The sequence below is a fragment of the Callithrix jacchus genome, chromosome 2 (assembly GCF_049354715.1).
Source record: "Callithrix jacchus isolate 240 chromosome 2, calJac240_pri, whole genome shotgun sequence".
Taxonomy (NCBI): domain Eukaryota; kingdom Metazoa; phylum Chordata; class Mammalia; order Primates; family Cebidae; genus Callithrix; species Callithrix jacchus.
This window is the reverse complement of record NC_133503.1, coordinates 56,733,421-56,761,007: the sequence shown is the minus strand read 5'-3', so window position 1 is coordinate 56,761,007 and position 27,587 is coordinate 56,733,421. Positions and strand designations below refer to the sequence as shown.

Below are 27,587 nucleotides of genomic sequence, written 5' to 3'. Positions count from 1 at the left end.
CTGAGGTCAGGAGATCAAGACCAGCCTGGCCAACATGGTGTAACTCCATCTCTACTAAAAATACAAAAATTAGTTGCCTGTCATCCCAGCTACTCAGGAGGCTGAGGAAGGAAAATCGCTTGAACCCGGGAGGTAGAGGTTGCAGTTAGCCAAGACTGCACGCACCACTGAACTCCAGCCTGGGAAACAAGAGAAAAACTCCATCTCAAAAAATAATAATACTAAAGAAATTAAAATAATTAAAAATAAAAATAAGCCAGTGAGATGGCTCATACCTGTAATCCCATCACTTTAGGAGGCCAAGAAGGGCAGATCACTGGAGGCCAGGAGTTTGAGACCAATCTGGGCAACACAGTGAGACTCGGTCTCTACTAAAAATACAAAAAAAATCAGCCAGGCATGGTGGTGTGTGCCTGTAATCCCAGCTACTCCAGAGGCTGAGGCATGAGAATAATTTGAAGCTGGGAGGTGGAAGTTACAGTAAGCCGAGATCACACCACTGCACTCCAGTCTCAGCGACAGAATGAGATTCTGTCTCAAAAAAGAAAAAGAACAGTGCCCAGCACGTAATAGATGCTTAATAAACACCTCCAGCATCAGCCTCCTGAGTAGCTGGAATTACAGGTTCCCACCTCCAGACTGGAGTGCAGTGGTGTGACCACAGCTAACTGTAGCCTCAAACTTGTGGGCTCAAGCAGTCTTCCACCCTCAGCCTCCCAAGTAGCTAGGACCACAGGTGCATGCCACCACACACAGCTAATTTTTTTATTTTGTACAGACAGGGTCTCCCATGTTGCCCAGGCTGGTCTTCAATTCCTAAGCTTAATCTAACCACCCACATTGGCCTCCCAAAGAGCTGGAATTACAGGCATTAGCCACTGTACCAGGCCAAATTACCTAATTTTAAAGAAGTACAAAAAATTTTAATAATCACTTCTCTAAAGAAGATGCAGAAATGGTCAATAGGCACATGAAAAAAAGCTTGGCTGGGTGTGGTGACTCACTCCTGTAATCCTAGCATTTTGGAGGCCGAGGCGGGTGGATCACCTGAGGTCAGGAGTTTGAGACCAGCCTGGCCAAGATGGTGAAACGTCATCTCTACTAAAAATACCAAAAATAGCTAAGCGTGGTGGAAACCTGTAATTCCAGCTGCTTAGGAGGCTGATGCAGGAGAATCACTTGAACCCAGGAGGCAGAGGTTGCAGAGAGCCAAGACCTCACCATTGCACTCCAGCCTGGGCAACAGAGCGAGACTCCATCTCAAAAAAAAGAAAGAGAGAGGAAAGAAAAGATGCTCAACCACAGTGAGATGTCACCATCCCCATTGCGATGGCTATAATGACACAGACAGGCAGTCATCAGTACTGGCAGGACGTCGATATCGTAGCCCTCATAGAGTGCTGGTGTCTGGAAGTCTACCGGACACTTCAGAGACCATCTCTTTATTCCTAAAAACACTGTAAGTAGGTATATTTGTGATCCCATTTTACAGATGCAAAAACTGGAGGCCCAGCTGGTGATGACCTGCCCAAGGCCAAAGAGCCAGCAAGGTGGCTATGGGGACAGCACCTGTACCAGGCTACCCAATGATATCAGAGCCTGGGCTCCCTCCCTGGCGGTCTCATTCAACACCCAAAACACGTGAGCAGGAGCTGCAGCCACAGGTCTGTCTGTGACTGTCAACAAGTAGCTCACCCCTCTGCACTCAGCATTCCTTCTCTAAAATAAGGCCAAGGCCAAGCGTGGCTCATACCTGTCATCTCAGCACTTTAGGAGGCCGAGGCAGGAAGATCACCTGAGCCAGGAGTTGGAGACCAGCCTGGGCAACATGGCAAGACCCTATCTCTACAAAAAAATAAAATTAGTCAGGCATGGTGGTGCACACCTGTGGTCCCAACTACTCGGAAGGCTGAGGTGTGAGGATCACTTGAGCCTCAGGAGTTCAAGGCTACAGTGAGCTATGATTGTGCCACTGCTCTCCAGCCTGGGTGACAGAGTAAGATCTAGTCTCATAAAATAAAATGTAAAAATATAATAAAATAATAAAAGACAAGATCATCCACCTCACTGTTTCGCTGCAAGAATTCAAAACAGAAAATATAGGCCAAGCACAGTGGCTCACGCCTGTTATCCCAGCACTTTGAGAGACTGGGGCAGGTGGATCACTTGAGGTCAGGACTTCGAGACCTGACAACACGGTGAAACCCCATCTCTACTAAAAATACAAAAATTAGTGGGGCATGGTGGCACACACCTGTAATCCCAGTTGCTTGGGAGGCTGAGGCACAAGAATTGTTTGAACCCAGGAGGCGGAGGCTACAGTGAGCTGAGATCGTGCCATTGCATTCCAGCCTGGGCAACAGAGAGATATTCCATCAAAAAAAAAAAAAAAAAAAGCTGGGTACAGTAGCTCACACCTGCAATCTCATGCAATCTCAGCACTTTGGGAGGCTGAGGCAGGTGGATCACCTGAGGACAGGAGTTCAAGACCAGCCTGGCCAACATGGTATAAAACCCTGTTTCTACTAAAAAGGCAAAACTTAGCTGGGTGTGGTGGCAGACTCCTGTAATCTCAGCCTTAAATAAAAAAGCAGAAAATGGTTTTGGGGTCTCAAGCATAAATTCTTTGCCTCGGCCTATGTCCAGAAGAGTTCTCCCAGTGTTATCTCCTATAGTTGGTATAGTTTCAGGTCTTAGATTTAAGACTTTGATCCATCCTGAGTTGATTTTGCATATGGTAAGAGATAGGAATCCAGTTTCATTCTTCTGCATGCGGCTATCCAGTTTTCCCAGCACCACTCATTAACTAGGGTATCTTTCCCCAATGTTATGTTTTTGTATGTTTCGTCCAAGATCAGTGGGTTGTAGAAATGTAGCTTTATTTCTGGGTTCTCTATTCTGTTCCCTGGGTCCATGTGTATACTTTTATGCCAGTACCACGCTGTTTTGGTTACTACAGTCTTACAGTTTAATTTAAAGTCATGTAATTCAATGCCTCCAGATTCATTCTTTTTGCTTTGGATTGCTTTGGCTTTTCGGGCTCATTGTTTCCATGTGAATTTTAGGATTTTTTTTCTAATTCTGTGAAAAATTGGTATTTTGGTAGGAATTGCACTGAATCTGTAGATTGTTTTGGGCAGGAAGGTCATTTTCACAATACTGATTCTCCCAATCCCTGAGCACAGAATTTTTTCCATTTGTTTGTGTCATCTATGATTTATTTCTTCAGTGTTTTATCACTCTGTAGAGATCTTTCGCATCCTTGGTTAACTCTATTCCTGAGTTTGGTTGTTGCTATTGTAAGTGGGAATCAGTTCTTGATTTGATTCTCAGCTTGGTGACTGATTCTCAGCAGTGCTACTGATCTGTGTACATTGATTTTGTAACCCGAAACTTCACTGACTTCTTTTCTCAAATCTAGGAGTTCTCTAGAGGAGTCTTGAGGGTGTTCTAGGTATAATATTATATTATCTCTAGGTATAATATTATATTATCAAGAGATAGTTTGACCTCTTCTCTTCTAATCTGGATACACTTTATTTATTTCTCTTGCATGACTGCTTATACAAATGGGGCCTGGCCTGGTACAGTGGCTCACGCCTGTGATCCCAGTACTTTGGAAGGCTGAGGCTGGCGGATCACCTGAGGTCAGGAGTTCGAGACAGCCTGGCCAACATGGTGAAACCCCATCTCTACTAAAAATACAAAAATTAGCGGGGCATGGTGGCACACACCTGTAATCCCAGCTGCTTGGGAGGCTAAGGCACGAGAATTGTTTGAACCTGGGAGGCAGAGGCTACAGTGAGCTGAGATCGTGCCATTGCACTCCAGCCTGGGCAACAAAGTAAGACTCTGTCTCAAAAAAAAAAAAAAAAGAAACATTAACAAAAACAAAAAATGTGAAAGCACCTAGCATGGTACCCAGGGCCCATGCTTTTCTTTATTCTTATTTTTAGAGAGGATTTCACTCTGTCCTATGGGCTGGGGTACACATGCAATCACAGCTCACTGTAACCTTGAACTTCCAGGCCCAAGTAGTGATCTTCCTGCCTCAGCCTCCCGAGTAGCTGGGGCTACAGGTATGCACCATCATGTCCAGCTAATTTTTTATTTTTTGTAGAGACAGTCTCACTATAATGCCCAGGCTCTGAGTTTTCTTTTTTGTTTTAGATTTGATTTTTGTTTTTGTTTTTTGTTTTGTTTTGTTTTTTGAGACAGAGTCTCACTCTGTTCCCACAGGCTGGACTGTAGTGGCATGATCTCAGCTCACTGTAACCTTCACCTTCCGGGTTCCAGCAATTCTGCCTCAGCCTCCTGGGTAACTGAGATTACAGGCACACCCTACCACACCCAGCTAATTTTTGTACTTTTAATAGAGATGGGGTTTCACCATGTTGGCCAGGCTGGTCTCGAACCCTTGACCTCAGGTGATCATGCTGCCTTGGCCCCCCAAAATTCTGGAAATACAGGCATGAGCCACTGCACTCAGCCTGGGTTTTTTGTTTTTTCTTGCTCTGTCCACCAGGCTGGAGTGCAGTGCAGTGGCATGATCTTGGCTCACTGCAACCTCCACCTCCCAGGTTCAAGAGATTCTTATACCTCAGCCTCTGGAGCAGCTGGAATTACAGGCGCATGCTATCAAACCTGGCTATTTTATTGTATTTTTGGTAGAGATGGTGTTTCACCATGACAGCCAGTCTGGTCTCGAACTCCTGACCTCGAGTGATCCGCCTGCCTTGGCCTCCCAAAGTGCTGGGATTACAGGCATGAGCCACTGTGCCTGGCCAAGCTTTTCTTTTTTAATGGGCCTGTACTCCAGATACCAAATTCCCAGAGCAGACCACCAACGAGCAAGCTGCTGACCAGGGTCAGGGCTCCCCAGAGAGCTGGGTGCCTCAACAGGACAATGACATCTTGTTCTCATCAGGAGCCAGACCACGCCTGAGGTTCCGTAGATAATCACAAACAGACCACGGGCCATCACCAAGACCCAGGGAACAGCATATGAACCCCCCCAAACACACACAGGCACACACACATGCACACGCAGGCACACACCCACACATACACGCAAGACATGGGAGATGCAAGAGACCAGACCACAAAGGGGAGAAAAAAATTGCTGGTTCCACGTCACAAAACTGAAGTGTGGTGCTGGAAATAGTCACCTCTCAGCTGATTTCCTCTGACTCAAATCAGCGTTCAGGGGCAAGTGGAACCAGCCAAGGCCATCAGGCCCCTGCGTCCCACCAATCCCCTGAACCTCCTTCTGAAACGGCCCATTCAACTTCAGCTCATTCCTGCAAACACCTCTTGGGTCTCTCATTTCGGGGATGTTTATCCGAGGGGAGGCCCAGCGATTTGTTCCGGAGTTAAAAAGGTATTCCTCTTTTAGCAAATTGGGGGAATCTTGGAATAACAACCAAGTAGGAGTTTGGAGTTCCAAAAAGAGCCCCTGTCTATGTTTAATGAAATGCCACCCATTCCTATTTTGCTGCTTTTCTTTTTTAACCCTCCTCCTGGCTGTGGTTGGCTCTGTCTGAAAGTGACGTTTTTTCTAGGGTCTCCCGATATGAAAGTGAAAATATTCCAACATATCCAAGGGGCTAAGTCTGCCTTGATCCTCATAAAGGCCAAATGGAGAACCTTCATTGGCCACCACATTAGGTCCCTCCAAGAAAATTCCAAGCAGTCACCCAGCATGATGAGTCAAGTGAGATACAATTAAATGCATTTAAGCAAACCTTTATTGATCTATGGCAGGCAGAGCAAGGAAGAAGGCGAGCTCCCTGCTCCCAGCAGCCTTAAGGATAGACAACCAGCAACGAAATTCATCAACCAGAAAACGCCTCAGAAGTCAGCAAGAACAAATTAGGAACCGTGAAAAATGTCACAGGAAGAGAAATACTCAGTCAGTTTTTCCCCCACAGCTATATTTGCACTGAATGTGGAGACCTAGTTTTCCATGCAAAGAAGGCTGGACTCTCATCTGGTGTCTACAGACCCAAAAATCCAAGATCAGTTAACTAGGATGCTCAGATTATCTCAGTGAGTTGGAGGGAACTCAGACTGTGCTTCACAAAATTCAAGAAGTGATTTGTTTTTTCAGAGCTGGCAATCCAAGGAGATTTTATGTTCAACTCAACTGGAAACAAACTGTCTACACCCAGTTGTCCAGACTGAACAAAATAATATTTTCAGTAGATACATTGCAAAGCTTTCTAGCTTTCTTTCTTTTTTTTCTTTTCTTTTCTTTTTTTTGGGGGGGGGGGACAGCACCTTGCTCTGTTGTAGCCCAGGTTGGGTGCAGTGGCACGATATTAGCTCACTGCAGCCTCAATCTTCTGGCTCGAGCGATCCTCCTGCCTCAGCCTCCCAAGTAACTAGGACTACAGACGCATACCACCATGCCTGGCTAATTTTTTTTTTCTTGGTAGAGAAAGGGTTCACTATGTTGCCCAGGCTGGTCTTTTTTCTTTTTTTTATTGAGACAGAGTCTCCAACTCCTGACTTCAGGTAATCCACCTACTTCCACCTCCCACAACAGGCATTCTGAATTTACATGCTCTTTCATTATGCCTTGTTTCAGAACTTTAAAGTACATCCCTGTTGTGAAAAGATAAAGAGGGCCTACCATGATTGCCTAGGCTGATATTTATGAGAAGAGTCTATGCAACTATCTCCCTCTGAGAAAAACCATCTGAAGAGGGAAGGCTCCATGCCTCCGAATGGCTGCTTAACGTGGCCATACGCAAATCCTGCAGAGACCCTCAAAGGCCAGGCCCCACTGCCCACATCCCAGCTGCAGCCGCACAACTGGTGTGAATCCCAGTGCCACCACCTACTGGCCGAGTGCTCATGGGAATATTAATAAAAGACAGGCCAGACCCCGAATTAAGGCTTAGCCCAGGAGGCTTCTAGGCTTTGTCCAGGAAGGAATTCAAGGCTGAGCTGATTGTGTTAGCAACTTCTATTGAAGCGGCAGTGCACAGCAGCAGCAGAGGCCCTCCTCCCTGTAGGGCAAAACCACCCCCTTAGCAGTGTGCCCAGAGCAGCAACTCAGAGGCAGTATTGCACTCATATTCATACCCGTTTTTAATTATATGCAAACTAAGGGGTGGTTTCTGCAGAAATTTCTAGAATGGGGGTAGTAACTTCCAGGTTGTCCAGTCATTGTCATGGAAAGGGGCGGTACCATGCAGGTGTTGCCATGGTGATGGTAAACTGACATGGGACACTGCTGGGCCTGTCTTATGAGGAGGTGCTTCTGCCCCAGACCTATTTTAGCTAGTCCTTAATTTGGTCCGCTATCCAGGCCCCACCTCCAGAGTCGAGTTCGGTCTCCTAACTCATTACTCAACCTTCGTGTGCCTCAGCTTCATCTCTAAAGTCAGGCCAGGACAACTTAATTCTCAGCTTGTTAGTTCACTGGCAGACCCCAAGGAGAATGTAGAGCAAGTACATCGTCCAGGCTCTCAAAGAGTTGGGGATAAGTGGGGCTCATTCTCCCATCCCTGCTGTGCAAGGAAGGACCAACTACATACAAATCCATCTCCCCAAGGATGGGGGCGGATGGGAATACTGTCCCCTCTCTGAGTAGCCCACCTTGGAGGGAAGGACGCCCATTTGCACATAACATAGGGACACTTTAAAATTTGCAGAAGCTTCCAGGAGCGTCCCTCCTTTCCTATCTAGCCAAGGAAGGAAGGTTACCCGTGCATGTGCCATCCTGAGATAAGAAACTGCACACACAGAGATGCTCCCCAGACTCTCAAGAGCTGAAAATGCAATTTCAAACCTCCTTTTGGTGCAAAACACCAGCAGTAAGTGACTGGTTCTTGAAAGACAGGTCCATCCCCAAACTGGACTGGAATTCCTCAGGAGATGGAAGGTGAAATTTCTGTTCTGAAGATAATTAACTGTGTTCAGTCATGAATATCACCTGACTCTCCTGGACAGCCTTGGCCAGAGAAATACTTTTGGCTTTTGGTTTGAGGGTGAGTTTCCCAGACAAGCCCTGATGTTCATGCAGATGTCAGAGGGTCCGGGTACTCCTTCCTGGTGTGCTGCCAGGGGCCACCGATACAGCTGGACTCAACAAAACACAGGGCTGAGCCAGCAGCAGTCAGGTCTCAGAAACAGCTGGAGGCAGTGGAGTCTCTGCTGATCAACGGCAGTGCCCTCCATTAGGAGCAGACGCTGATGCCAGGAAACATATTTCACTCCAAAAGCACCTCCCTCTGAGTATATCCAATAGGACTTGGTGCATGAGCACTAAGGCAGTCAGTTCAGATAGTCCTACAGAATTGTTTTAGGAATGTCAGGTTTTCCCTCAAAATTTTGTATTATTATTATTATTTTGAGATGAAGTCTTGCTCTGTCGCCCAGGCTGGAGTGCAGTGGCACGATCTCGGCTCACTGTAACCTCCACCTCCAGGGTTCTTGCAATTCTCCTGCCTCAGCCTCCCGAGTAGCTGGGACTACAGGCGCACGCTGCCACAACTGGTCAAGTTTTGTTTTGTATTTTAGTTTCATCATGTTGTCCAGTCTGGTCTCGAACTCCTGAGCTCAGGCAATCCACCTGACTTAGCCTCCCAACATTTTGTGTTATTTTGTGGGTTTTCTTTTTTTTTGAGACAAACTTTCACTCTTGTTGCCCAGGCTGGAGTGCAATGGCATGATCTCAGCTCACCGCAACTACCGCCTCCGGGGTTCAAGTGATTCTCCTGTCTCAGCCTCCCGAGCAGCTGAGATTACAGGCATGCACCACCATGCCTGGCTAAGTTTTGTATTTTTAGTAAAGATGGGGTTTTGCTATGCTGGCCAGGCTGGTCTCAAACTCCTGACCTCAGGTGATCCGCCTGCCTCAGCCTCCCAAGGTGCTGGGATTACAGGCGTGAGCTACCACACCCAGCCTGAAACTTTTTTTTTAACTAAAATTTTATCACATTAGCACTTTCGAAGCACAAATTTAAATTCCTTAATGCAGACATTAGGTAGAAATTATACAGACATTAGGTAGAAAATTATAAAAACTATTTAGCAGCGTAGAAAAATGTCAAGTGAAAAGAACCAACTAAAGACGTATATTCACTATGATGAGAACTATTAATAAACAGGAAATAAGGAAATATACTAAAATGCAACAGCTGTGTTAAAGGGGTGACACTATAGGGGATTTGTCTAAAAATGTTTGCACTTGTGGTTATATCACTTGTATAACAAAATTTTCTGAAAGCGCCAATTCACACAAAAGCCTGTTACTAGGTCTGATTACAACTCAGTCATCAGGCTCCTAGTGGACACCAGCACAAATCAGGTTTTGGAAGATTTCTGGAAAATAACGTAATTGGGCTTCTTGACAGGTATTACCTAACTCAACTTTCTTAGGCTCCTGGGGCACCTCCGGGGGTTAATCAAACTTTGTGTAATTTCACTTTAAATTTGCATAACACACAAACTTCAAAATGCTTACAGGGAACTAAAAAGACCCCCATTAAACCCCTGCAGCACACAGCAGAAACAGCAAGTGCATCTGACAACCCAGTTAACAGAAAATAGCACGAAGGGTGGACCAGATTCTCCCGGGGCTGAAGACACGCCCCACCTCAGTCCTCCCAAAGGGGACCCTACCTGATATTTTAATGTCAATATTTTCCCAGAAACACTTCTCACTAAGTACTTCTGCCTCTTAAGTCTGGTTATGTGATGTTTTTTGGTGATTCTATAATAGAAATATGCAGAACGTGAGGGCGCTCCAGTTTCTCAAAAGGTGGCAACGGGCCTGGCACAGCAGCTCATGCCTGTAATACCAACACTTTGGGAGGCCAAGGTGGGTGGATCACTGAGGTCCCAAGTTCAAGACCATCCTGGCCAACATGGTGAAACCCCATCTCTACTAAAAATACAAAAATTAGCCAGGTGTGGTGGTAGACACCTGTAATCCCAGCTACTCAGGAGGCTGAGGCAGAATTGCTTGAACCTGGAAGGCAGAGGTTGTAGTGAGCTGAGATAGTGCCACTGCACTCCAGCCTGGAAACAGAGTGAGATTCCGTCTCAAAAAAAAAAAAAAAGAAGAAGGTGACAATGCTCGTGACCAACAGCCAGGCTCTCCACCGATCTCAGCGTCTGGGCCTCCTACCTGCAGCCTCCAAGCTTCTAATCACTGCATGGCTCCTCTCAGACTCAGCAGGTCCTGAGAAGCCGCCCACATCCAGCCAGCACCATGATCACTCCAGGTCTCTTCTCATCACCCCAGCAAACAGGACAGGCACACATCTCTTTTTGTAATGCGTTTTTCTCAGGAAAGACAAAATAATACCAAAACAGAATTCCCCTACCCAGAACACATCACTTTCTTGCTAACCACAAATTCTGGCAAACTGTTCTACGTAACAGTGATTCAGTTAGTTCCTCTTTCTTCAAATTGCCACATTTTACCTTGCAAATTGTGTATGCATGCATGTGCGTGTGTATGTGAGTGAGAAAGAGAGGATGAGTTTAAAGATCAGTAATAAAACATATTTGCAGTGTGCTCAAACTGCGATGTGATAATCTCTTATAAAAATTTATAAAAATGTAATTCTATTCAAATATTTGAGACTCTCCTACACAGCAGATAGTATTCTAGATACTGTGGCTAAAGAAAAATAGGTTCTGGTTTCTGGAGAGAGTCAGAATCAAAAAAAGAAAAAAGAAACAAAACTATATAAATAAGAAAAAATAGGCCAGGCACGGTGGCTCAAGCCTGTAATCCCAGCACTTTGGGAGGCCGAGGCAGGTGGATCACGAGGTCAAGAGATCGAGACCATCTGGTCAACATGGTAAAACCCCATCTCTACTAAAAATATAAAAAAAATTAGCTGGGCATGGTGGCGCGCACCTGTAATCCCAGCTACTCAGGAGGCTGAGGCAGGAGAATTGCCTGAACCCAGGAGGCGGAGGTTGTGGTGAGCCGAGATCGCGCCATTGCACTCCAGCCTGGGTAACAAGAGCAAAACTCCATCTCAAAAAAAAAAAAAAAGAAAGAAAAAGAAATAATAAACTTGTAAGAAATAAAGTAAGTTTGTTCATCAGGAGGTTACTACCAAAATGTATGTCATGGGCAGCTATGGTGGCTCACACCTGTAATCCCAGGACTTTGGGAGGCTGAGGTAGGCGTATCACCTGAGGTCAGGAGTTCGAGACCAGTGTGGTCAACATGGTGAAACCCCGACTGTACTAAAAATACAAAAATTAGCTGGGCATGGTGGCACACACCTATAATCCCAGCTACTGGGAGGCTGAGGCAGGAGTCACTTGAACCTAGGAGGCAGAGGTTGCATTGAGACTAGATTGCGCCACTGCACTCCAGTCTGGCAACAGAGCAAGACTCCATCTCAAAAAAATAAAAATAAAAAAGTGTGTCAAGGAAGGGAGCAAAATGGGGCAGAAGGTTTTGCCCCTACTGTATAAACAATACTGTGAGGTATAATTCAATCACCATAAAATGCACAAATCTTTTTTTTTTTTTTTTTGAGACAGAGTCTTGCTCTGTCATCCAGTCTGGACTGCAGTAGCATGGTCTCGGCTCACTACAACTCCACCTCCCAGGTTCACGCAATTCTTCCACCTCAGCCTCCTGAGTAGCTGGTATTAGAGGCACCTACCAGCATGCCCGGCTAATTATTGTATTTTTGTAGAGACGGGGTTTCACCATGTTGGCCAGGCTGGTCTTGAACTCCTGACCTCAGGTGATCCACCTGCCTCGGCCTCCCAAAGTGCTGGGATTACAGGTGTGAGCCACTGCACCCAGCCATAAATTTTTCTTTTAATAGGGATGGGGTGTCCCTCTATTGCCCAGGCTGCCTTCAAACTCCTGGCCTCAAGTGATCCTCCTGCCTTGATCTTCCAAAGTGTTAGGATTATAGGCATAAGCCATCACACCCTGCTCAAAATGTACAAATAGGCCAGGTGGGGTGGCTCACACCTGCAATCCCAGCACTTTGGGAGGCCAAGGCAGGCAGATCACATGAGGTCAGGAGTTTGAGACCATCCTTCCTGGCCAACATGGAGGAACTTCATCTCTACTAAAAATATAAAAATTAGCCAGCTATGGTGGCACAAGCCTGTAATCCCAGCACTTTGGGAGGCTGAGGCAGGCGAATCACCTAAGGTTGGGAGTTAGAGAACAGCCTGACCAACATGGAGAAATCCTGTCTCTACCAAAAACACAAAATTAGTCAGGCAAGGTGGTACATGCCTGTAATCCTAGTTACTCGGGTAGCTTAGGCAGGAAAATTGCTTGAACCCAGGATGTGGAGGTTACAGTAAGCTGAGGTCACACCACTACACTTCAGCCTTAGCAACAAGAACAAAACTCTTTCCAAAAAATAAAAAATAAAAGGAATCACTAGGTCCCAAGAGGCAGAGGTTGCAGTGAGCCAAGATCACACCAGCGCATTCCAGCCTGGGCCACAGAGCACGACTTGTCTCAAAAAAAAAAAAAGTATAAATCTTAAGTGACAGCGCAATGAATTTTGACCAACATATTCATGCAGAGAACACACCGGCATGAGCTAGCAGCTGCAGGTGAGGGCCAGTGGGAGCCCACGGTGCATGGAAATTGCCCAGGCAAGAGGGGAAGGCTGGGGGCGGGGGTGACGGAGCTCTGGACCTGACTCAATGTCACTCAAGGAGTCATCCCCAGGTCCGCACAGACAGCGCGGAGTGTCCAAACGGAATGGAATGTATGGAATGCCACTGGATGAGCCACACAGACACAAGTGAGGCGTGACTCTCCCTTGTTCTAAAGAGTCCATGTAGGGCCACAGGACTGTATACAGCAGAGCCAGAATATGCCCTGGTCATTTGCACGTATTTCCATCCATGTATTAATCAATCCCGAGAAATCAGGTCGGATGATTGAGCACACATACCACACTCACTGCTATTCTCACTCATGTCACAAGCATCGAGCTTCATGACCTGAGAACAGGCCCTGAAATAAACCCTTTTCCTGCATAGTCAGAGGACAGAATGCTCCAGTCAATCAGGTATTTTGATACGAATAGTGTCAATATAAAATCCAACCAGGCACGGTGCCTCATGCCTGTAATCCAGCACTTTGGGAGGTCCAGGTGGGAGGCTGCTTGAGAGGCCAGGAGTCTGAAACCAGCCTGGGCAAACAGCCTGGTTCACTGCAACCCATCTCTACAAAAAAATTTTAAAAAATTAGCCCAGCGTGATGGTCCATGCCTATAGCTCCAGCTACTCAGGAGGCTGAGGTGGGAGGATCACCTGAGCCCAAGAGTTTGAGGTTGCAATGAGCTGTGATTGGTGCCACGACACTCCAGCCTGAGCAACAGAGTAAGACTCTGTCCCAAAAAAAAAAAAAAAAGAGAGAGAGAGAGAGAGACTACACTGAACACCGTGGCTCATGCCTATACTCCCAGCACTTCAGGAGCCTGAGGCAGGCGGATCACCTGAGGCCAGGAGTTCAAGAACCAGCCTGGCCAGCATGGCAAAACCCCGTAATCCCAGCTGCTCAGGAGGCTGAGGCAAGATAATCACTTGAACCTGGGAGGCAGAGGTTGCAGTGAGCCATGATCATGCCACTGCACTCCAGCCTGGGCAACAGAGTGAGATTCTGTCTCAAATAATCATAAATTATTATTTTTTTCTTTTTCTTTTTTTTATTTAATTAATTTTCTAGTTTTTTTCTTTTTAATTAATTTTCTAGTTTTCTTTTCCTTTATTTTATAAATGAAAAAACTAGAAAATTAATACACTACCCTAGGGAAATGTGAACACATTTATATAAGGAGGTATATATTTTCTGATATATATTTATTATATATAGTATATATATTTATTTCACAAATAAAATGTGAAAACAGAACTGAAAGGATCCATCCGGAACTGAAAACAATGGTTACCTCTCAGGTACAGCAGGAGATGACTGCAATTAGGGTGGGACTTTCACTTATTCTACAATGTTCTATTCTTTCACAAAGAAAACACATTTGTCCATGTACGCCATTACTGAAAGTTAAGGTTTTCTTTACTTTTTATTTTATTTTTATTTTTATTAAATTTTTTTTAGAGGGGGTTTCACCATGTTGGTCAGGCTGATCTTGAACTCCCGACCTCAGGTGATCCACCTGCCTTGGCCTCCAAAGTGCTTGGATTACAGGCGTGAGCCACTACGCCCAGCGGAAAGTGAAGTTTTTAAGAAGAAAGCTGCCCTACAGAGCATTCACAGTGTAAGCTTCAAAGAATTAGAATAGAATGAGACTCTTAATGCAGAAAAGTACAACAAGCACTTTTTTTTTTTTTTTGGCAACACCAAAGACGGAGGAGATTTTACAGTCCCCACATGAATAGCACTGGTGGGCTCTGGCTATGTGACCAAAACCCTAGGGAAGAGGAAATTCACCGCATACCTGTAAGGCAAAACTACTCCTTCAAACCAACCATAGTCAAAGTGTAAGTCAACACATAGTCTCCAGACAAAATTCAAAGACTTAATTTTTTTCTTTGCTGTTTTTGTTTTTGTTTTCTTTTTTAAAAAATTTGAGATGGCCGGGCGCGGTGGCTCACGCCTGTAATCCCAGCACTTTGGGAGGCCGAGGCGGGTGGATCACAAGGTCAAGAGATCGAGACCATCCTGGTCAACATGGTGAAACCCTGTCTCTACTAAAAATACAAAAAAAATTAGCTGGGCATGGTGGCACATGCCTGTAATCCCAGCTACTCAGGAGGCTGAGGCAGGAGAATTGCCTAAACCCAGGAGGCGGAGGTTGCGGTGAGCCGAGATCGCGCCATTGCACTCCAGCCTGGGTAACAAGAGCGAAACTCCATCTCAAAAAAAAAAAAAAAAATTGAGATGGGATTTCGCTATGCTGCCCAGGCTGGTCTCAAGCTCCTGGGCTCAAGCAATCCTCCCTCCTCAGCCTCCCAAAGTGCTGTGATTGCAGGAGTGAGCCACAGTGCTTGGTCTCAAGGCAGAGGTTTTCTGAGTCCAGCCCATCCAATCAGGGTCCCCACCAACACATATTCCCTTGACACCGCCTAATTTGGGCAAATTACTTACCCCTGGATTTTAGTTTTCTCTCTCAATGTAAAAAGGTCTGCTATACCACTTCTGCCCCCAGCCAGGATGACGACCACATTTCACACAGAAAGACAGGCTATGTCCCAAGTCTGTGAGCTCCACTTTCAGATTCGCCGGTTCCAGGAAAGGGCATTATGAAGCATACCTTGTCCCAGCACCAGTAGTCTGTGGATCCCATTAGCACTCCTGATAAAATCACCACTGCCCCCAAGAAAAGCCAACTAACCTAAAGGAATTCCAGGCCACATCAAAGAGAGGGCAGTCTCCCAGACACGCAGCTCCCTAAGGTGTACAGAGCTCAGACAATCTCTAAATCACATCATTATGGTAGCTTCTAGAGTCCTGAAGGAAACACTGCAGAGGAACCCTGAACCACCAGGCACTCCAGCAACGCTGAATTGCTTTACAAACTGAGGTAGCAGCAGCATTCCCAAGTGACCCCCTCGGAAGGGGCTGGGCCTGGGGCCCACGCTGGCCTCCAACATGTGACCTCATGGACAGGATGTTCTAATCAGTGAGCCTCCCCTTACACTGATAAAAGGAAAAGGAAAAAATTAACTGAAGATCAATTCTGGAAGGACCTTCTTTCTAGACACAGGGTCTTCATATGGAGGACCTCAACCAAATGCAACAATGCCTCCCCTGCTCCCCGCTGCCATTTCTCCCCAATGAAGAAGCTACCAACCCTCCAGTACTCACTTCACTCATCACCTCCTCAGCGACACCTTGCCAGACCTCCCATCAAGGGGATTCCCCAACCTTGTGCCCCCCAACCAAGAAGAAACCGTAACTCACCAACACCCACCTCCATCTATTTATTCCCCGGCAGCTAGGATGACAGGAAGAAACATCCGGAAATAAGGGGCACCCTCCCTGTATTCCTTCTAATGTTTATCCTCTTCATTAACCCAAATGCCTTAAAGAGAAATACAGGAGGCCGGGCACGGTGGCTCATGCCTGTAATTCCAGCACTCTGGGAAGCCGAGACGGGCAGATCACCTGAGGTCAGGAGTTCGAGACCAGTCTTGCCAACATGGTGAAACTCCATCTCAACTAAAAATACAAAAATTAGCCAACAGTCATGGTGGGTGCCTGTAATCCCAGCTACTCGGGAGGCTGAGGCACGAGAATCGCTTGAACCCAGGAGGTAGAGGTTGCAGTGAGCTGAGATCCCACCATTGCACTCCATCCTGGGCAAGAGTGAGAATCTGTCTCAAAAAAAGAAGAGAAATACAGACCAGGAACCATGGTGGCTCAGCCTTTACTCCAGCACTTTGGAAGTCCAAGGAATGAGGATCACTTGAGGCCAGGAGCTCCAGACATAGCAAGACCCCATCTCTTTTTTTTTTTTTTTAAGACAGGGTTTCACCATGTTGGTCAGGCTGGTCTTGAATTCCCAACCTCAGGTGATCCACCCGCCTTGGCCTCCAAAGTGCTTGGATTACAGGCGTGAGCCACCACGACCGGCCACAAGACCCCATCTCTACAAAAATTAAAAAAAAATTAGTGGGCATGACTGCATGCGCCTGTAGTCCCAGCACTTTGGGAGGCTAAGATGGGAGGATCACTTGAGCCCAGGAATTTGAGGCTGCAATGAGCCACGATCCTGTCAAGGCACTCCAGTGTGGGCAACACAGCAAGACCCCATCCTCTAAAAAACAGAAATAACGGCTACACATCTATAGATTTAGTTCACAGATAAGAAAATAGAGGTCCCGAGAGGTGAAATTACTGGCCCAAGACCACACACACCTGACAAGAGCTTGGAAGAGGGTAGGTGGTTGGGAAAAGAGTCCAAGTCCAGGAAAGCTGCCCCCAGGGCCATGGCTCAGCGTGTCCGGGCAGGGCAGAAGACCAGGGTACCAGGACCGGGGCGAGGAGGAAACTGTCGCCGAGGACGCCTCTGAGAGTCCCAGGAAGGCGCCTCGGAACGCAGCCAGCTGTAACCTGGACAGGGCTTTCCCGCCGCAGGAGGGCAGGGGACCCAAAAGGACGGAGGCGCGAGAGGCCACAGGTACCCCCCCGAGGGGCGGGGACGTGAGAGGGCAGGGGGACCCCCGAGGGACGGGGGTGCGAGAGGGCAGGGGGACCCCCAACGGACAAGGGTGCGGAAGAGCAGGGGGACCCCCAAAGGACAGGCGCACGGGAAGGCAGGGGGACCCCCGAGGGACTGAGGAGCGGGGCCGAACGCCGGGCGCGTGGTCAGGAAGCGAGTCGGGGACCGCGCACAGCGGCTGAGCCCCTCCCTCCAAGGGTGGTCGGGCCGCAAGACCAGAGCAGGTGGGGGCTGCCGCAGCCCCGCGCCCTACCTGCCGCCTGGGGATCCGCCTCCTTCTCAGCTGCCGCCCCGACTGCTGCCGCGGGCAGCGGGTCCATCGCGCGGCCAGTCATGTGAGCCCGCGCGCCCACGTGACTTCCTCCAGAGCCGCCCGGCCGCGCCGCGCCCGCGCCCCGCCCACACCCGGCCTGTTCTCACCGCCTCCCCGGCGCGCCACGCCCACAGCCCGCCCCGCTGGGCCCGCCATCCGGCCTCGCCCCTCCCACAACCCCCTAGTCACGCCCATAGGCCCCTCCCCGTCCACGTGGACACAGAGCCTGCTGGCTACGCGGGTTACTTCCGCCTCAGGTCGGACCTCCGAGCTCGCCAGTGCACAGCCTTGGGCTCAAACCGACACCCGCCGCACCCTGGTTTACTCCCATCTCCCCTTGCCCAGTCACGCCCTCGTTCCCTCATTCTCTGATTACACTGGGTTTCTGTGACGCGCGCTTCCTCATTCATCCACCCACCCACTCATTCGCTCACCCGTGCATTGCATCCTGCATTCATTCATTCACACATCCACTCACCCACTCAGTGCATCCTGCATTCATTCATTCACTCACCCACCCACCCATTCACTGCATCCTGCATTCATTCACCCACCCACTCACTCACTGTATCCTACATTCATTCACTCACCCACCCACCCACCCATTCACTGCATCCTGCATTCATTCACCCACTCACTCACTGCATCCTGCATTCATTCATTCACCCACCCACTCAATCACTCACTGCATCCTGCATTCACTCACTCACACAACCACTTACTGCGTCCTGCATTCTTCCACCCACCCGCTGGCCCACTCTGGTTTACTGGTTGCCACCTGAAAGTCAGGAAGCCTGGCTGGGTGCTGAGGATACAAAGATGCTTCCTGTGCATTCCTCGATCTGGGGAGGCACAGATGGCCAGAGTGGAGTAAGTGTGCTGTTTCCAAAGGGAAGCAAGGCTGTGGGGCACACTGTAGAAGAGGGTGATGGTGAAGGGTGATCCCTTCCCTACATGGGTGAAGGGATCTCTGGATGGGTGGTGCCAGAGTTGGGGCTGGAGGAATGAGGAGTTAAGCAGGAGGAGGGCACGAAGGCTCTGAGACATCAGCTGCAGATGCTGTGGTCATTCCAGGCTAAAAGTATGGGTGGTGGCATGGAGATTGGTAGGCCTGCATCAGGAAGGGGCTTTTTCCTAAGAAAGGATCCTGGACCTTCTTTTTCTTTTCTTTTTTTTTTGAGACAGAATCTCACTCTGTCGCCCAGGCTGGAGGGCAGTGGCATGATCTCGGCTCACTGCAACCTTTGCCTCCCAGGTGAAGCAATTTTCCTGTCTCAGCCTCTCGAGTAGCTGGTATTACAGGAGTGTGCCACCATGCCCAGCTAATTTGGGGGGATGGGTTGTCTTTTTTTTTCCTTTTTGTGGAGAACGGGGTCTCGCTATATTGCCCAGGCAGGTCTCAAGCTCCTGGGCTCTTAAGCTATCCTCCTGCCTCTGTCTCCCTTAAGAGCTGGGATTACAGTTTTGTGAGCCACTACACCGGACAATTTTTGCATTTTTAGTAGAGACGGGGTTTCACCATGTTGGCCAGGCTGGTGTTGAATTCGTGACCTCAAGTGATCCTCTTGCTTTGGCCTCCCAAAGTGCTGGGATTACAGGCGTGAGCCACCATGCCCAGCCATCCTGGACCTTCTAACACTGATGTCACGCAATGTCCGGGGACTTGATTACAGAACCAAGAGCCCAGAACCACGTCAGGTCCTAGGAAGCGTCCCCTTCTCACCAGGTAGTTCCTCTGGCTATAGCTGCTGGACCCTCCCTCAGTTATAGATGACTGCACTGAGGACTCCATAAGGTCCCAGCACACCAGGACCTCCATGAGAGCAGGCACACCCACCATAACCTGGGAGGCAGAGGTTGCAGTGAGCTGGGATCAAGATGTTCTTCTGCTGATGGACATGTAACAGCTTTCCCAGGGTGCAGTGGGACACAGCAGGTTCCTGTGACCTCCCACCCACATCTGATAGCTGCTTCCTTCCTCCACCCTGCGCTTCCTTTCAGCTGCTGTTGCCATCAAATAATGTACTCAGCACTTTCCCTGATGTCACACACACATACATACTCTGTCCACTTCCTGATGATATTTTCATTAGAGACAGGGTCTTGCTGTGTTGCCCAGGCTGGACTGTAGTGGCCCAATCATAGCTCACTGTGGCTAAAACTCCTGGCCTCAAGCAGTCCTTCCACTCCAGCCTCCCAAGTAGCTGGGATTAAGGCACAGGCCACCATGCCCAACTGTTTGCTACATATTTTTGGTCTCAAACTAGATTATAAGATATTTATTTATTAAAATTTTTAAAATTCATTGCACTCAGCTGGGCACAGTGGCTAAGGCCTATAATCCCAGCACTTTGGGAGGCCAAGGCAGGAGGATCACTTGAGCCCAAGAATTCAGGACTAGCCTGGGCAACATAGTGAGACCCCATCTCTACAAAAAATAGGAAAAAAATTAGTCAGGCATAATGGCACACACCTGTAGTCCCAGCTATCCTGGAGGCTAAGGCAAGAGGATTGCTTGAGCCCAGGATGTCAAGGCTGCAGTGAGCTGTGATCGCATCACTGCACTCCAGCCTGGGTAAGAGAGTGAGCCCCTCTGTCTAAAAATAAAAAATTAAATTGGTGCACTAAAAACTGTAAATGGGCCGGGCATGGTGGCTCATGCCTGGAACCCCAGCACTTTGGGAGGCCAAGGCCAGCAGATCACCTGAGTTCAGAAGTTCAAGACCAGCCTGGCCAACACAGTGAAACCCTGTCTCTAATAAAAATACAAAAATTAGGCCAGGTGTGATGGCTCACGCCTGTAATCCCAGCACTTTCGGAGGCCAAGGCCAGCAGATCACCTGAGGTTAGCAAGATTCCGTCTCAAAAAAAAATTCTCAAATCCTGGCCACATCTCAAACCAATTAAACAGAACCCCTAGAGACAGGCTTCAGGCAAAGTATATTTTGAATGTGATTAGAAAGTGCAGCCAGGCCAGGCGCGGTGGCTCACCTCTTTAATCTCAGCACTTTGGGAGGCCGAGGTAGGCAGATCACCTGAGGTCAGAGGTTCAAGACCAGACTGGCCAACTTGGTGAAACCCCTTCTCTACTAAAAATACAAAAAATAGCCAGGCGTGGTTGCGGGTGCCTGTCATCCCAACTATGTGGGAGGCTGAGGCAGGAGAATTGCTTGACTCCAGGAGGCAGAGGTTACAGTGAGCTTGTACTCCAGCCTGGCAACAGAGTAACACTGTCTCAAAATAAATGAGTAAAATAAAAATAAAAAAATGAAATGTATGGCCAGTGGGAGGCAATGCAGGGACAGCCAGACAAGGCCTCTGTCCTGCAAAGCCTCCTGATGGAAGTGGGTGGAGAAGAACACAACAGAATTCTCACACAGAATAATGCCAGGGCTACAGGTAGAAACATGAGGGCTGTGGTGGGAAATGGAAGGGAGAATAATTGGCTCTAATTCAGAATGCCTGCTGGTGAGGACGCAGTCCTAGCAGGTCATGAGCTCACGAACCTGGGAGGTGGAAGTTGCAGTGTAAATTGAGATTGTGCCACTGCACTCCAGCCTTGTGATCCACCTACCTCAGCCTCCCAGAGTGCTGGGATTACAAGTGTGAGCCACCATGCCTGGCCAAGATCATCCTTCTTTAGCCTGCCAAGTAGCTGGGACTACAGCATTTGTCATTTACCCAGGCATGGTATAGTCCCAGCTACAGGCTTTTTATTTTTTTATTTTTTTTCTTTGAGACACAGTCTTGCTGTGTCGCCCCAACTGGAGTGCAGTGGCGTGATCTCGGCTCACCGCAACCTCTGCTTGCCAGGTAAGTCAAGCAATTCTCCTGCCTCAGCCTCCCGAATAGCTGGGACTACAGGTGTGTGCCACCACGGCTGGCTAATTTTTTACATTTTTAGCAGAAACAGGATTTCACCATGCTGGCCAGGTGGTCTCGAACTCCTGACCTTGTGATCCGCCCGCCTTGGCCTCCCAAAGTGCTAGGATTACAGGCGTGAGCCACCTCACCCAACCAAACTTTTTGTATGTATGTATGTATGTATGTATTTATTTATTTATTTATTTATTGCTCTGTTGCCAGGTGCCAGGCTGGAGTGCAGTGTCATGATCTCGGTTCACCGCAACCTCCGCCTCCTGGGTTCAGGCAATTCTCCTGCCTCAGCCTCCTGAGTAGCTGGGATTACAGGCACGCGCCACCATGCCCAGCTAATTTTTTGTATTCTTAGTAGAGACGGGGGTTTCACCATGTTGACCAGGATGGTCTCGATCTCTTGACCTTGTGATCCACCCCCCTCTGCCTCCCAAAGTGCTGGGATTACAGGCGTGAGCCACCGCGCCCGGCCCTTTACACTTCTTAAATCGGTCTCAGCTTCTCAGTCCGAGCCCTTAAATTCCACCCCGTGGTTTCACGCTTGGTTAATCTGGGCATGCTCAGAGTATGTGACCTTCAACCTGGGAGTCCATGGCAACTGAAAAACAACTGACAACTTCATTACATAAAAGTCGGATTGAGGCCTGGAGCGGTGCCTCTTGCCTGTAATCCCAGCACTGTGGGAGGCTGAGGCGGGTGGTTCACTGGAGTTCAAGAACCTGAGGTAAGGAGAGACAATGTTTTGCCACCATGGTGAAACCCTGTCTCTACTAAAAATACAAAAATTAGCCGCGCGTGGTGGCGCATGCCTGTAATTCCAGCTACTCCGGAGACTGAGGCAGGAGAATCGTCTGAACCCGGGAGGCGGGGGTTGCAGTGAGCCGAGATCGCGCCACTGCACTCCAGCCTGACGCCTGGCCACAGAGCAAGACTCTGTCTCAAAAAAAAAAAAAGTTGAAGTAGATTTGGTCTGATGCAGTTACAGATTTTCAAGCCATGCCCCCAATGCCCTGCCTACACATTCCACTCCTCATTCATGAGGGAAGAGGGATGGAGGTCATGTTTCTGTATCTACTTCATGCTGACCAGGGGCACTGAGTCCCCTAAAGTTAGAGGAATGAAATTCTTAGGCTGCTGAGTTCAAATGAATTTTGGGGTCCCCTGGAGTTGCTGGAAGGGCTGGTATTGTTGTTGCAATACAAACTGAAGATGGAAGTGTTGGCGCCTGGAGGAAAAACAGCTTACCATCAGTTTAAATATGTAGGACTGAAAAGTAACAGGAGAGGCCGGGCGCTGTGGCTCATGCCTGTAATCCTGGCACTTTGGGAGACCGAGGCTGGCGGATCACCTGAGGTTGGGAGTTTGAGACCTGACCAACATGGAGAAACTATCTCTACTAAAAATATAAAATTAGCCGGGTGTGGTGGTGCATGTCTGTAATCCCAGTTACTCAGGAGGCTGAGGCAGGAGGAATGGAGTGAGTCCAGAAGGTGGAGGTCTCAGTGGGCTGAGATTGTGCCATTGCACTCCAGACTGGGCAACAAGAGCAAAACTCCGTCTGAAAAAAAAAAGGAAAAGTACCAGGGAACAATGGCCACGAGGGCCCCCAGCAGAGGAAGAAACCAGGTCAAGTGTGGTAGAGTGGACTCAACGGCCTTCTAAATCTCAGTGGTTGGCTGGGTGTGGTGGCTCATGCCTGTAATCCAGCACTTTGGGAGGCCGAGGCAGGCAGGTCACCTGAGCTCAGGAGTTTGAGACCACATGATGAAGCCCCATTTCTACTAAAAGTACAGAAATTAGCCGGACGTGGTGGTAGTGGTGGCCTGTGCTGTAGTCCCACCTACTTAGGAGGCTAAGGTAGGACAATTGCTTGAACCCAGGAGGCAGAGGTTGCAGGGAGCTGAGATTGCACCACTGCACTCCAGCCTGGGCGACAGAGTGAGACTTCATCTCTAAATAAATAAATCAATCTCAGTGGATGAACTACCCTTGATATGGTTTGTTTCTGTGTCCCCACCTAAATCTCATGTGAAATTGTAATTTCTGATATTGAGGGAGAAACCTGGTGGGAGGTGATTGGCTTGTGGGGGCCAACTTCCCCCTTGCTGTTCTTGTGATAGTGAGTGAGTGCTCATGGGATCTGGTTGTTTAAAAGTGTGTGGCCCCTCCCCCTTCACTCTCTCTCCTGCTCTACCATGGCAAGACGTGCCTGCTTCCCCTTTGCCTTCTGCCATGATTGTCCGTTTCCTGAGGCCTCCCTGGCCACGCTTCCTGTACAGTCCCAGAACTGTGAGTGGATCAAATCTCTTTTCTTCATAAATTACCCAGTTTCAGGTAGTTCTTTATTGCAGCATGAAAACAGATGAATGGACGCTTCTGGTTGAAGGAATGCAGCCATTCTGCTTGTTTGAATATTTCCTTTATATGAATGTCTATTTCCCAGGAGGTGTTTATCCAATTGCAATGGGAGGTATTGGTGACTGCACATACCCATCAGTGTTCTGCTAGTAAATAGTTTAAGGTTGATCAGCGATCTCCTCCTGTTTCAGTCTGGCCTGGACTGAAAAGGTAACTGGTAAAGGTATCAGTAAGCACCAGGAGGTATGGAAATCCTCCAGGAGCCGCAGGCATCACATTGAAGTCCATTTGCCAGTATTCTCTGGCACAGTTCTTCTGAATTGTACTGCCTTGGCCAAAAGAGATATGGGAGAGGCTGGACACAGTTACTCATGCCTGTAATCCCAGCCCTTTGAGAGGCCAGGGTCGGTGGATCATTTGAGGTCAGGGGTTTGATACCAGCCTGACCAACATGGTAAAACCCTGTCTTTATTAAAGTATAAAATTAGCTGGGTGTGGTGGTGCGTGTCTGTAATCCCAGCTATTCAGGAGGCTGAGGTGGGAGAATCCCTTGAGTACAGGAGGTGGAGTTTGCAGTGAGCTGAGATGCCACCACTGCATTCCAGACGGGAGAGGGAGAGGGAGAGAGAGAGAGAGAGAGAGAGAGAGAGAGAGAGAGAGAGAGAGAGAGAGAGAGAGAGAGAGAGAGAGAGAGAGAGAGAGAGAGAGACACACCCTGTCTCAAAAAAAAAAAAAAAAGAAGAAGAGATATAGGAGGTCTGGTTGGAGCATTGATATTCTGATGATAGACACAGTGGTCAGCCGCTTTATCTATTATATTGTTTCCTTTCATCATGGGGTGCTTATAATGCCGACGAGCAAGCTGTATCCCGCCGCCTTCCCGTACTGTAAGGAGTCATGGATGTCTTTTACAATAACCCAGTTCACATTTGCAGGCACTCATATCCCGCCTCTTCTATTTAGGGGCCACCTTATGGAACTCAGGTGATATCTATCTCCATTGGCTTTTAAAATCCCCCAGGCAGGGGCAGGTGCAGTGGCTCACACCTATAATCCCAGCACTTTGGGAGACTGAAGTGGGTGGATCACTCAAGGTCATGAGTTCAAGACCAGCCTGGCCAACATGGTGACACCCATCTTTACTAAAAATCCAAAAAATTATCTGGGTGTAGTGGCAGGCACCTGTAATCCCAGCTACTTGAGAGTTCCGGCAGGAGAAACACTTGAACTTGCGAGGCAGCCGTTGTAGTGAGCTAAGATTACCCCATCCCACTCCAGCCTGGGGAACAAGAGTGAAATTTTGTCTCAAAAGAGAAAAAAAAGAAAGAAAAAAGAAATTCCTCAGCGGAGTACCTCGCCTTATTTTATGAAGAGCTACTGAAGGAAGCAGAGACATTTGGAGGACTTCCCCACCCGGCAGCTGTCTTGGCCATGGCTGCTGAAATTTACTATTTCAGTCACCTTGGCAATGGACTGCAGTAACGTGTTTAGGCCTTTCCGCGGCCCAAATCAGTGCCAGTATTTCTGTTGCACATTTGATTCCATGTTATTTGCATTTAGAAGGCTCCATTTTTTTTTTTTTTTTGAGACAGAATTTTGCTCTTGTTGCCCAGGCTGGAATCCAATGGCACGATTGTGGTTCATGGCAACCTCCACCTCCCGGATTCTAGGGATTCTCCTGCCTAAGCCCCCCAAGTAGCTGGGCTGACAGGCATGTGCCATCATGCCTGGCTTATTTTGTATTTTTAGTAGAGATGGGGTTTCTCCACATTGGTCAGGCTGGTCTCAAACTCCCAACCTCAGGTGATCAGCCCTGCTCAGACTCCCAAAGTGCTGGGACTACAGGCATGAGGTCCCCTTTATTCCAGATCACCCCATGGGCATGGACCACAGAGATTGCATCTTGTGAGTCTGCAGAAGCAGTAAAGGCCTTGTCCTGTCTTAGATTCAGGGCTCGGGTTCATGCAGATTTTCCCGGCCCTCTGTGCTGAAGTCCCTGTGGGAGGCTCTGGGCTGGTTTCCTGTAGGTAGAGAACTTCATGTCCTGCCCTTCACTGGCCTCTTTTCATGAAGCTCCTGCCATCTACAGACCATGGCTTCCTTTTCTTCTTCAACCACATCTCTGTTATTAAAACTCTGGAAGTCAGCTGGGTGCCGTGGCTCATGCCTCTGATCCCAGCACTTTGGGAGGTCGAGGCAGACAGATCACTTAAGGTCTGAAGTTCGAGACCAGCCTGGCCAACATGGTAAAACCCTGTCTGTAATATTTACAAAAATTAGTCAGGCATACAGATGAGCGCTGATAGTCCCAGCTACTCCGGAGGCTGAGGCAGGATAATTGCTTGAACCCGGGAGGCAGAGGTTGCAGTAAGCTGAGATCACACCACTGTACTCCACCCTGGGCAAGAGAGCAAGACTCTGTCTCTACAAACCAAAACAAAACAAAACCCTAACTTGGGATTAGCCTTCTCTTCTAGTTTTGAAAAAAATATTAAGAGAAAAATAGATGTAGATGCTATGTTACCCAGGCTGGTCTTAAACCCCTGGCCTCAAGTGATCCTCCCTCCATAACCTCCAAAAGTGCTGGATTATAGGTGTGAGCACTGTTTCCAGACTTATGTTGTTTCTATATTTTAAAAAATACAGAATTATCTTCCAGAGCCAATAAATATGTTCAAATAACCAAAACCTCATTAAGGAAAAATGTCACTTGACAGCAAATAAGCAATCTGGAGCAATCTGATAGCACTCACTGTGAAGACGAGAAAACTTCGTGTTTATTAGGTTTCCCAAGAGATGCACTGCACTGTTCCCTTGAAAACACACAGCTCATGGCCTCCTTCAAAACACACATCCTCTTCAAGGTAATTTACAAACAGGTCAATAGAAGATAAAAATTACATCTGAATTCTCACATTTCAAATCATACACTAAACATAAAATCCAACTTTATTTTTACAAGAATTTAAGGGAACTACCACTTAGCTATACAGGTAATAGATATATTAAGTGAGTATCATAGATAAAAAGAGGGCTCGCGTCAGGAGCACATGTAATAACAGATAAAAAGCTTGACAGATAAAAGATTCAGGATAGAAGGAATCCTCTCTTAAAAAGGAAAACAAAATTATATTTATATATACGTAATGGCTATAACACCCATCACACAACTTTATAGAAACAACATCTATTCAAAAACAGTATTTCCAAACTCTTTAAATAAATGTAGTAATAATTCTATGCCAATCTTTTTCAAAATAAACCAATAAAATGTATAGTATATATTAAACATATTACATTATATCTAAGACATGGTAAAAATCACCACTGAATTCTCACAATTCAGTAACAAACACTAAACAGGAAATAAAAATTTCTATTAGAAGATTTACAGGAACTACCACATAGCTATAAATATAATAGATTATTATGTAAGTATCATAGATAAAGAGTGCTTGCTTCAGGAGCACATATCATAATAGATAAAACAATTTAATAAAAGATTTAGGATAAACAGAATTCTTTCTTAAAAAAAGAAAACTATATTTCTGTATATGTAACAGCTATAATTCTCATCAAAAACTCTACAGGAACAGCAAGTTTTCAAAAGTAAAACAATTTCCAAACTATTTGAAATAAACGTAGGAATAATTCAATGGCCAACACTTTCCAAACAAACCACAAAAATGCATAGTATGCATGAAGCTACCTGTTACAATCCGACGGCACTCATACTTTACAAATAATTCTGTGCCAATCTGAGCGCCTGTACTGTGCCCTCAAATGCTCTTGGAGAGGCTGGAATTCAGCAATATAAAAAGGGAGGTGGTGCTTCAGGAAGGGGTGGAACCAGAAACACCCCTGGTTTCTCACTGTCCTCCACGGACTCC

The 27,587-nt window shown here is 47.5% G+C and overlaps 2 protein-coding genes across 3 annotated transcripts in view; both read right to left on the bottom strand.

Annotated features, from left to right (window-relative positions):
* Window positions 1-17,483, bottom strand: part of SNX8 (sorting nexin 8) — a 49,500-nt gene extending 32,017 nt beyond the window's left edge. The window contains exon 1 of one of the 2 annotated variants that reach the window (XM_035289546.3): window positions 16,847-17,483. In XM_035289546.3, coding sequence (XP_035145437.1) covers window positions 16,847-16,919 — 73 coding nt within the window. In that variant the 5' untranslated portion in view covers window positions 16,920-17,483. The remainder of the gene's footprint in view (window positions 1-16,846) is intronic. The other variant, XM_035289540.3, reaches the window with a different exon arrangement.
* Window positions 1-27,587, bottom strand: part of LOC100402907 (speedy protein E4-like) — an 80,374-nt gene that overhangs the window by 10,509 nt on the left and 42,278 nt on the right. The gene's annotated exons all lie outside the window — the stretch shown is intronic.